We start from the raw sequence: 10,872 nt of genomic DNA on the forward strand, positions 1-10,872 counted from the left end.
GGAACTTCAGCAGGGAAGGATGCAGCAGGCTCTCCTGAGAACTGTTAGCTTTTGCAGCGGGGAGGCTGGCCTGCGAGTTTCATTCCCCTTTTCTATCTCAGGGTACTCATTAGTTTGCGTTAAGGAGCAATTACTGATAAATCACATTATGGCTTTGCCCATAATCACTGTTTGAAATGCTGTCTCAGTGAAAACTTATTGCACTTAAAGCTTCTGCGTGGTTGTGCTTGAATTTTATATTGCTAACATGGTGATAAATAAACCCCCCCATTTACTCTGCTGTTCGCAGCACACTCTTAATACCTCAGCTTAGTTACTTCCCCTTTAACTTTATTGCTAAGCACACACCAAGTAAACTACAGATAAAATACCCAGCTCTAACGTTTGAGCAAAGTTTGCGTCTCAGCTGAGTGACTTCATCGCAGCGTGTTCCGTAGAGCAGCACAGAAACCTGCAGAACTGCCGCTCCGCCTCAAAACCTTTTGAAGACAGCCACGGCTCTGATCTACAGCACATTAAAATTAAGAGGTTCGCTGTGCTGTGTGTCAGGTGTAGAAGTGAAAATTTGGTTCCTGAAGATTTTTTTTGCTGGTGTTTAGAGTCCTTCTGTACAACTTGTGTTTCAGGAGAACTAGCCCAGCGATGAGGGTGCGCTGATCTCCTTCAAATGCTTACGACGTTTTAATGTATACAAACAGCTGTGTTTGTGAAGCTCTGAATTCTTATGAAATACGCTGGCCTGCCCGCTATAAATACCTGGCCTTTTGTGTGCTCCGCGGCGCTGAAAATCCTTTTAACAGACATTGTCCTTCTGCCTCTGTTAATGCCTGTATCTTTTTGAGCTGCCAGCCACTTCTCAGCTCTAATGGATTGTGTAAAGCGCTCGTGTTGAGTTACAGGACCACAGGGGAGAAGGCATCTAAAGTCACTAAATTTAAAACTGAGGGACCTGAGCCAAGTCTGGAAGGAGAAAAATGGCCATCAGAAATTGCATCAGCCCTCTAACCTAATTTGTCATTTTTGCTGTGTTTTGACCGGTACTCAACCCTCGCTCCCTTGAAATAGTGAGAAGCAGCTGCCTTTCCAGGGGGCACTCGCAGGCAGGGCGAGGGGCTCCCTTCTCGCTCCGCCTCGGTCCTTACCCTTTGAAATCAAAAACCGCAGCGGTGAAGCTGTGGCTGCTACGCCGGGATGTGTTTGGGAAGTCTGTGACCTGACCTTAATGAGGAAGAGATTAGAACCGAGAGACAGGAAAAACAAACAGCTCTCCCCCTCGCCAGAAAAACGACTCGTCCGTCACGAGCGGCCGGGCGCGGTGGGTCACTGCGGCAGCGTCCTTCCAGCCGCTCTGGGCTTGGCATCGTGCGTTTAGTGAGAGGAGATGGTGACGAGGAGGCTGCTGGAGGCTTTGAAGCAGGGGGCTGAGCCTGCAAGGGCTCGTCGTCGCCTTGGAGGATGGCAAAACTCTCCTGAGCTGCAGTGACTCAGTGACACCGGGATGCTCTGACCGATGCCCTGCAGTAGCTCATCTCCCGCCGGACAGACTGCGGTTACATCTCTGTCTGCCTTGCCTAGCGAGGCGTTGTGCTTGGTGCATCATCGGTGCGGGGGATTAGGAAAATACAGGCTTTGGCAGAGCGGCTCCCGTCGGATGGGAGCCTCCCAGAGGCTGTGGTTTCTGTGCTTTTAGGTTCCTAATCTGCCTCGCGCTGCTTTATTATTTCACTGGGGACTTGTCTGCTTCTGAGGAGGGTTTGCTGGATTCGGTTTTATAGCTGAAACTGTAAATGAATTCTGGCATCCCGTCTAGCTCTGTGGATGTGTGGGGAGTAAGGGTTTTGTACTCTAAAGAGTACAAAACCTTGTGCAGAGCATTGCCGTTGGATGTGCACGTACTGTTTGCATCCGGATTGCCTGCTCTGTGCTAAGAGAGCCAAGCACCGAGTCCAGCCTAGACTGAAGGGGATGTTTCAGTTAAGTGCGACTGCTCTTGGTGATCTCTGGTAGTCCAAGAAAAAAACAAACCCCAAAACCCCAGAGCAGCCCCTGGATCTCATGGTTTGTCTTATCTGTCCTGCTGGAGTTGAGAAGCTGTTTCCAATAAGGCAGCGTGAAGTAACAGGCTGGGGATGGAAGGTCACTTTACGCTGCTGCATTGATTGTGGGTGGCCGTCCTAAGGGGCCTGGGAATAGTTTTGTGCAAGACAGAACGCTCTCTATGGGAGACCATGCGGTTATAGAGAAAAGAAGGTTAAAAAAAAAAAAAAAAGGGGGGGGGAAAGGGGAGAAAAGAAAGAAGAAAGAAAATTGGCTGCCGGTCTGCCACCCTGCAGAAAGAAAAGCTCGCCCTGTTTCTTTTCATACACAACATGAGCATTAGCTCCACGCCTGACCTTACGGAGGGAGGGAGAGTTGGACCTACATGCAAGATCAAAGGTACAATTAATCTCTGGTGCTCTCCCACTTGTCGCAAGCTGCTGCATCCAGAGCTACTACCGATTGATCATTTTATAGGATCACTTCAGCTCCAGCTGTGCTTGGCGCTCTCTAATTGCCCTCTGGGAATTCGTTATGCACCTGAAAAATGGACTTCTAAACCAGATAAGTTACATCTCTGCTGTAATGCTTTCGCACAAGAGGAGACAGGTCTTGTTTTCCTCCTCTTATTTATATTTGTTGCCAAGGTTGTTTCTCTGGTGGCCAAATTCAAAGCTCTTTGAGGCAGCCCAGTAGCTGGTTCTCAATCATAGTTTGAAATTGTTCTCCTTGACGCCTCTCCAGGAAAAAATGTCTCGTGGAGAGAGGTCGTGGCTGTGTCTGAGCAAAGGGGAAGAAGTCTTTACTTGGAAGGACTCTTCCTTGAACCATTTCTTTCGATTTGCTCAGCAGCTTGGCGTGCTCTCTGCCTGAACTATGCTTTTGTCATTTTTCCATGAGAAAGGGCAAAAAAAATTCACGTCCTGGCTTGGAAAACAGGTGGCAGGACAAACAAGATGCTGTCCGTGCTCCTCGCATCGCGGGAAGGAAACAAATAGCTCGACAGACGCGAGGGGCAAACCACACTGAATTTAGATCATCGCTGTAAAGATCACCTCGTTCAAGAGGACAGAAAACAGACTGACTTACATGAACTTAGGACAGAGCCATTAAAATCTAAGACCTGTCGGAGGTCATGGACGAGGTCCTGGAATCGTGAGCCTTGTAGGTATTCAGCCAAAGAAGGCCATGTGAAAGAAGCAGAGTACACCGAAAAAACAAGGCAACAAAAGCAAGAGCATGAGCGGTGTGGTCCTGGCAGATGGAGTTTGTGTTGCTCACGCTGGCCCCTCTCCTCGTGCTCAGCTCCCGAGTGTTCCTGGTGCTGCACTTTGGAAGAGTAGTTGGGGCAGAAGCTGGTCTTGCAGGTGCTCAGCCAGTGAAGGAAGCATCTGCTGCTTCACTGAAGAGTGAAACTACCACAAAGCCTGAAATCACAAAGCGAAAAGCTGAGACCAGTTGGCCCTCAGGAGTTACGGTGTCCAAGGTGGCGAATATTTGGCTTCCGCCCTTGCCACATTCTCCCCAGTCGAGTATACGTGCACCGTAGTCATTCTTCTGAGTCTGAAGTCCGCCTTAGTAAAATAGGGTAATGGTGTTTTCCTGTTCACAAAACTTTTTCTTGTCTTGGTTGTGTTGGCCAGGAGCTTTCTGGAAGAGTGCCTGCCTGTGTAAGTGTCGAGGGCCCAGCAGAGCTCCAGCCTTGGCTGGACCTCAAGTTCAGTGTGTAATATGCATGTTATGGAATTACTTGTATGCAGTAAAATGTAGGTTCTGGATACAATCAAGATACTTCTACTCCATGAATAGCTGTACTAATCCTGGTGTGTTGCTGTTTTTATTGTGTACAATAGTTTGTTTGCCTGGTTTTGACCTTGTACTGTAATACTTCATATAGTTTATAGCAATTAATTTACATAGAGTATGTGTTCAACTTCTCAATTAACTTTGAGATCTGTATGGATTAAAGCAAAAGAGTTGTGTCTAGGGATTTGGGCTTTTTATTTAGTATACTTAATGTGTCTGGAATCAACTTGAGAACCAGCCACTTTGTGTGTCTTTGTGGGAAGCCTTCCTGGGTTGGTTTTGCATGCTTTGTCACCACAGAGAACTGCATAATTCCAAGTACTCCTGTGTAAATTTGTTGTTTTGTATCTCTTCTCTGCAGCTCCTTCATTCCCAAGTTCATTAACCATCTCTTCAAGTGCAAACCTATTAGCATGGTGGGCGCAGAACAGGTGAGAAAAAGCGGTTGTGTTGGCTGTGATGTTTTATGCCTTTTGGGTTTGAGAAGCTCTCGGGCAGAGCGATGCCAGGTCCTAACGGGACTGTGCGAGCAGCTCCCGGGTGCTGGCTCCTGCCTTTCTGAGGAGGTGGAGCCCACGGCAGCTCCGCAGCTCGATGGCATTTTTTCTAGAGCAGAGTATTTATTGCCTTGAGACCACGGGTGCAGGTGCAGGGCTGTGACCCTTCATTCCCACCCCTGCCTGTGGGCTGGGACCCCGCTACACGGCGAGGATGAGGTTTGGATGAGGCAGCCTCATCCAAAAAAGCAAAACCATCCTTAACGGGACTGCTGCGAACTTCCAGTAGGTGCCTTAAAAGCTGCTTAGGTTTTAGGCGTCAGAGGTGGGTTCTGAGCAGAGCGTGTCTGCAAAATGAAACAGGAGCTTTACAGCCAAACTTTTTCTTAACGGGAAGCAAAAAATGAGTGAAGTGTGGTTCCTGCTTATCTTGTGCGATGGCAATATCCTGAGAGTGATTAAATGAAGTCTTTTCTTAAAAAGTAAGCATCTAAAGTGATGAACTGGTTGCAAGCAGTGGGCTTATGTCTAATGTTAAAAGGTTTTAATATTCCTATATTGGAATAACAAGCCAAATTTGCTTCTTTAAGGCAGATTGAGAAAGTTTTTATTATCCTGATTAAGAGTGAATATATCTCATTGTAAGTGGGATGTGCCTCCCTGGGGTTAGATGTGCAGAGATCTTCAGAAGCTGATCTCCCCTCTCTCTGCTGCATGTAGGTCCTCAGTTCCCTTCGCATCTTTTGAACACCCACTGGCATCTTTCCACACCACACCTCCTCAGCTCAGCCCTTTGTGTTTGAACGAAGTTCCCATGTGTGCTGAAAGTTTCACCGTAAATATTTATATTGTTTACGGTGACTTCTGGGGGGTTCTGCAGTGTCCGTAAGGTTTTGTGCTCGGAAGGAGCTTCCATGTGCTCCTGAGAACCCTTTTGCAGGAAACACACAGGGTGTGCCCACAGCCCAGCGGGATTTCCCGCTTGCTGCTGCGTAAATAAATTGTGCTCCTCTTCCTCTAGTTTGATTTCAGATTTCTAGACTTGGCTGGTCTTGCCTCACGTCTTCGAACATACCTCGTGCAATCAGAAGAGTGGGGCATTTGGGGTAATTTTGCTCTAAGAAACCTTAAGCCACAGCATTTTGTCATCAGACAGTGCTTGTCTGTCTGGGCTTCATTTCAGGGCTTCTTGCTGCTTATTTAGCCGCTGGTCTAGTGAAACCCAACATGCAGGCTGTGAGTTTCATTGTGCCAGTGAGCGCAGGACGTTGAGCAGTTCTCAGCATGGCTGGATTGTGTTGCAGTTTACTTTTCAAAGGAAAAAGAAAAAAATCAAGTGGTTGAGTAAACGGAGAAAACCTGACGCGTTGGGTGGTTGAGTGTGGGAGGAAGCACCGTGTTACTTCGTTTGACCTCGGTATTTAAATAATGATATGGATACAGGTAATCGAGATTGTTTCACTTTATACTGTCGAGGGGAAGAGGACTGGAAATCTGTGCATTATGTGCCAGATGTTGAGCTGTCGTAAGTCATTTCAAGTCAGCAGAGCGGTGCTCTGTTAAAATCAACGAACGGTGCTGATTCGTAGCCACGGGTGATCGTGTCTCCTTGAAGTGCCATGATACGGGTCAGTCCCTCCCGTTCCTGCAGCCCCATTACGGGGTCGTTTTTTTCCGATGTGGGAACCGTTAAACTTTTCATGATGTTGGATTATAGCAGCTCACAAGGTACAAGGGACCTGAGTAACACGGCGCAATTAACTCTTGCAGCTGCTGCTGGACACTCACTCCCTGAAGATGGTTCTGCTGGATCTGCCCTCCATTGGGTCCCAAGTGGTGAGGAAGGCTCCTGCCAGCTACACCAAGATAGTGGTGAAAGGCATGACGCGGGCTGAAATGATCCTGAAGGTAACTCAAGACTTTTGATACCCTGCCAGCCAGACTGCTGGACTGGGAATCGGAGTGAGCGAATTCCAGGGGGCCCTTCCTTTGAACGCAGCCATCTGCAATCGCACATGAACGTATGCGAGCTTGTCCGGGTGCGCTGCCAGCTGTTCTACGCAACCGGCTTATTTGCCTCGCTTTTGCCCCTGCTCTCTTTTAACATCGCCTTTGAGTTTTCATCCCCACTTTTCGAGGTACCCGAGGGCTCAGGTTCTGCTTGCTTAGGAGAGCTGGGGCACCAGATTCCCTCAGGAGCTTGTGGAAAGCAGAGCTAGCATCCATAAGTGTCTGCCGCAGGGCAAACCCTCCAGTTCAGGTTACTCCCGGCCTTTTGTGCAGACTCCATCGCGCAGGGGAGCCAAGCCGTGCTTGAGTCACCTGTTTACTGTCTAGTGTAACAGCCAGTGCAAACATGTCTGGGTTACTGTATTCACCAGAGTCCTTTTTCATTTTCCAGACCTGGTGCCTGGAAAATGACCCAAAAGCAGCGTGTTGTCTTCATAAAGAGCAACAAGCAAAGCAATCTCCCCTTCTCCCCTGTTGCTGGAGAGTAAGAAGTTAGGTCTGATCTCAGGACGAGCCATGGGAGCTGTGTGGTTGTACCCTCCTGCGTGATGGGATTGTCCCCAGCTCGCCAGCAGAGCTGCAGAGATGTTCCTGAGGCTGGATTAGGGACCCGGGGCCAGGCGGGACGGGCAGCCAGAGCCTCTGTGACCCTGGCCGAGGCAAGGAGGGGGCGGGTGCCCGGGCTCTCCGTTCCTGCCTGCTGCTCGGTGCGGCTTTGCTGCCGTGCCCAAAGTAATGTCACAGCTGGGTTTGCGTTCTGAATTCCGAAATCACCTCTGTGATTCGGCGCTTTCAGGGCGAGGTGACTGAGATGTTAGTAGGTACATGAAAGCAAGTCTGAATTTTCTTAGGAACAACCTGAAGGAAAAATACCCTGGTGCTGCTAACAGAGGAGCGGGGAAAATTGCTGCCTGTTGCATACAGAAACACGTCTTTTCTTGGAGCTTATGTGCGAGTCAGAAAAGTAACGGAGTTAATTTGCCTGCCCCTAACGTCACATTGGCTTCATGGGGACTGAGATGAAAGCAGCGTAGGCACTGCCTCGGGCAGGTTGTGCTGCTGCTCCGCAGGCTGTGTGGTAGCAGTGACTGGTTTTTTGACATCCCGTGCTTGCTCTGCTGCTGCACAGGACATTTCTGTCAGCCTCCAGCAAGGGCTCTGTGTCAGCGTAGCTGGTAACGGAACAGCGATGCGCTCGTGGTGCTCTGCAGAGCTGTTGTACAAAATCAGACCCGCCATGATCTGCGGGTGGTGGCTCTGGATGATTGGCTGCAGTAGGTTTGTTAATTGTAGTGGCTGAGTAAATGACCCTGAGTCTAGGAAACCCACACACGACGTTTGGTGCTGGTGTCAGCACCCGTCTCTTGGGTTTGGGAGAGAAAAAAAAGCTCTCAGAAGTGTCTGCTCCCTCTGGAGCACTGCTATTTCTGTAGGAAGGTTTCGCTGCAGGAGCCCAGAGCTGACTGGTCATGTCTGGCCGGTTCTGTTTGTGCGTTGTTTCTTTTTATCAGCACTCGGACTCTGTGCTTTGTACATTAAAGAATCTTTTCTCTACAAGCTATTTCACTCCATCAAAGCACAGGCTGATACACTCCTCAGTGTTTTCAGGGCTCTCCTACCTAGTACTGAGATGGTGCGGAAGCGGTGCCTCTGTTGCATATGACAGTACCACCGCACAGCAGGTGCCTGGGCTTATGCCGGTGCCGCAAACTCAGTAGAAGTATCTCTGACCCCGTAGATGGCATCAACAGATTCATTCAGCTGAGCCCCACAAAGTACAGATGCGAGTTGGGGGGAGGGCGTCGGGGTAGGCACGTCCCGCAGAGCCGTTTCCTTTCTCCTCTGGCTACGCTGTCTGAAGTTCCAGCTTTTCATCTTGGCAGAAAATTTTTACAAGGGCTGTAAATTAAGGATTTATAAGTGTATACATGGCTATGATGTTTCATTGGTCTGAAGTGCAGGGAAAGAAAGAAATGTCTCGGTGACAGAATACAGTGTGGGGTGAGCTGGGTCAGTGGAAACATATGGAAATGTTTTCAGAGACAGGGAAGAGTCTGGTCCTGTGCTGTTTCTGCCCTGCCTACAGGCACACATTCACACACACTTCCCCAGAAAGATGGGTTTGCTGCCCAGCGTTATCAAAGATGTGTTATCTGTGGAGCTCACTGCTCTGTAAGGAAAACATAACAATGAATAATCACCTTTCCAGCTTCAAGGCTATTTTAAATTTTTTTCCTGACTTGACCGTGGCTGGGCCTGAGGGTGTAAGCTTTGGGGCAGCTGTCCGCGGGGGTTTGCACGCTGTGTCCCAGAGGAGCTGCACCCAGAGGAGAGCGGCTGCGTGGGGCACCGCTCGCCCGTCAGGTTTCACATCAGAAGCAGGAGGGCTGCACAGCAGATTGCTCTGACCCACACTGTCCTGGGGACGGAGGCAGTGACTGCAGAGCATTGTTGGATTCCCCTGTGATGTGCGGGCTCTGTTCGGCCTCCAGGCAGGGGGCAGCAAGAGGGACACACAACCCAAGTGAGGGTTTGGACTGTGTCCAGGCTCCCTCATCTAAAGGCGTTTTCTGCGTTGCCTTTCTCCCCCGAGCAACTCCGCAGCTAGTCTTGCCTGTGCAACAAAATAAAATCTTGAGCTTTGACAGGATGCCAGTGCCCGCCAGCCCGCGGGTGTACAAAGTCCTGATGCTCTTTGAAATGCGATAACGCAGCCCCTTGGGTCTGAGCACCACTGCTCTCTGGGAGAGACCCCGTCCTCCTCCCTGCTCCTTTGCTTCTCTTCACTCACCTTTGCCTCTCAGTTACTAGCACCATGTGCACCCTCTTTCTTGTTCCTTAAGCATTTTATTTTAGGAGAAGCCAGTCCTGCTGTCAGTCGTGTGCCTGAGTTGACTGAGCACTGGCTTTAACTCATAGAATTTGTCTGATCTCTTTTTTCTTGTCTTGGCAGGTGGTGATGGCTCCACATGAGCCCTCGGTTGTGTTTGTTGACAATTACATCAAGCTCCTCTCTGACTGCACCACTGACACTTTCCAGAAGATTCTGGACATGAAGGTTAGAACCTGTCCCACAGAGATTCTGCTCGTTCGCTAGCACCGCCTTGAGATTGTTGGTGACTTTTTTTCAGTAGAAATATAGACGGGCTTGGGGGTGGGAAGAGCACTCTAGGGCAAGTGTATCCTCCGTACGCTGAAAGTCTGTAGAGCTGCTACTGAAGAATAGCTCTTCAGTTCACTTCGCATGCTTGTACCTGCTCTGTCTCCTGGGGCTGAGCTCAGTTGTCTCAGGATTGTCCGAGGTCTATCTCCAGCTCTTGAGGAGGTTTGAAATGGGCTCTCCTGCGGCTGCTGTCACGTACGCCCACTCCCAGGTCAGTGAATTCTAACCATCGTCCTTCACTGTTCTTTGCTCCTGCAGGGCCTGAAGAGGAGCGAGCAAAGCAGCATGCTGGAGCTCTTCCGCCAGCGCCTCCCGGCTCCCCCCTCCGGAGTGGAGAACACGGGCTCCCTCTCGCTGAGCGCTCCTACGCCCGAGCAGGAGTCCTCTCGGATACGGAAACTGGAGAAACTCATCAAAAAAAGACTCTAAGTGAGTGGAAAGAAATCCTGTTGCTCAGGACTAGCTGCAGTGACTGGGAGCAAAGCTTGTCAGACTTAGGACTTACAGTGTGCTGCTGAAAGACGTGTCCCGTCACTCCCGTGCCCTGGGGTCTCAGCCCTCGTATACTGTGGTGCTGCATCTCCATTCAGACCAAGAGAGAATCTGACTGAAGCGTTTGCCCTTAGCTCAGCAGCAGTGAAACCCAGGGTGTTGCTGGGTCCAAGTGGTGGAGAAAATGGAGACACCTGGAAGTCAGCAGTGACAAAAACAGTTTAGGTGAATTCAGAGGATGTCTGTTTGTGATACGCTTGGTATCCCAGCCTTCAGCCGGGCTGAGCTCCTGCTGCAGCGCTGAGGACTTTGCCTGAGAGTTCGGTGTTACTGCTCATTCCCTGTTTTGGAGCTGTTTCTCTGTTTCATTATTTACTGGGGGAGGGAACCAACCCCAAACCATCACCACCATAAAAAAAACCAACAACCCAGCCCTTTAACAGCTGGGATCCAGGTGTCTGCAGCTCCACTGAATTAATGAGATGCCCAAGAGAGAACCCCAAAGCAGATTTATCCCCTGCTCCCTGGACAGATGCACATAAACCACCAGTAAAACAGCAAGGAAAGTCCTTTTCCGAACAGGAGGAAAGGGCTGAATTAATGCCTTATGCACCTTGGCAAACCAAGCCGGCAGCCTCTGTCACTGTTACAGCTTAAAGGCCAAAATCCATCTGCAGAGCCCATCTCCAGCTGCTTGTTATTTCTCTTGCTTGTGCTGGCCTCGCCCGCTGTCCCCGAGGGGAGTTCCCCAGTTCTCCTATTGCATCTCGTCCTCTCTCCACAAAGGGCTGTTCATGGAGCAAGCGTCAAATGGCACCGGCCAGTGTGTCCCCAGCAGGGGTGTGTCCCTTCGGCACCTTCGCTGCC

The 10,872-nt window shown here is 49.9% G+C and overlaps 1 protein-coding gene across 1 annotated transcript in view; it reads left to right on the forward strand.

Moving 5' to 3' along the window:
* The window catches only part of VPS53 (vacuolar protein sorting 53 homolog (S. cerevisiae)), a gene marked incomplete at its 5' end in the record, with an annotated part of 58,011 nt that extends 47,945 nt beyond the window's left edge, over positions 1-10,066 (forward strand). The window contains 4 exons of the mRNA XM_009877098.1: positions 4,205-4,274; positions 6,111-6,248; positions 9,304-9,408; positions 9,772-10,066. Of these exons, the coding sequence (XP_009875400.1) occupies positions 4,205-4,274; positions 6,111-6,248; positions 9,304-9,408; positions 9,772-9,942 (484 nt within the window). The remainder of the gene's footprint in view (positions 1-4,204; positions 4,275-6,110; positions 6,249-9,303; positions 9,409-9,771) is intronic.
* Positions 10,067-10,872: the final 806 nt, after the last annotated feature.

The sequence above is a fragment of the Apaloderma vittatum genome, unplaced genomic scaffold (genome assembly GCF_000703405.1).
Source record: "Apaloderma vittatum isolate BGI_N311 unplaced genomic scaffold, ASM70340v1 scaffold14930, whole genome shotgun sequence".
NCBI classification, from domain to species: domain Eukaryota; kingdom Metazoa; phylum Chordata; class Aves; order Trogoniformes; family Trogonidae; genus Apaloderma; species Apaloderma vittatum.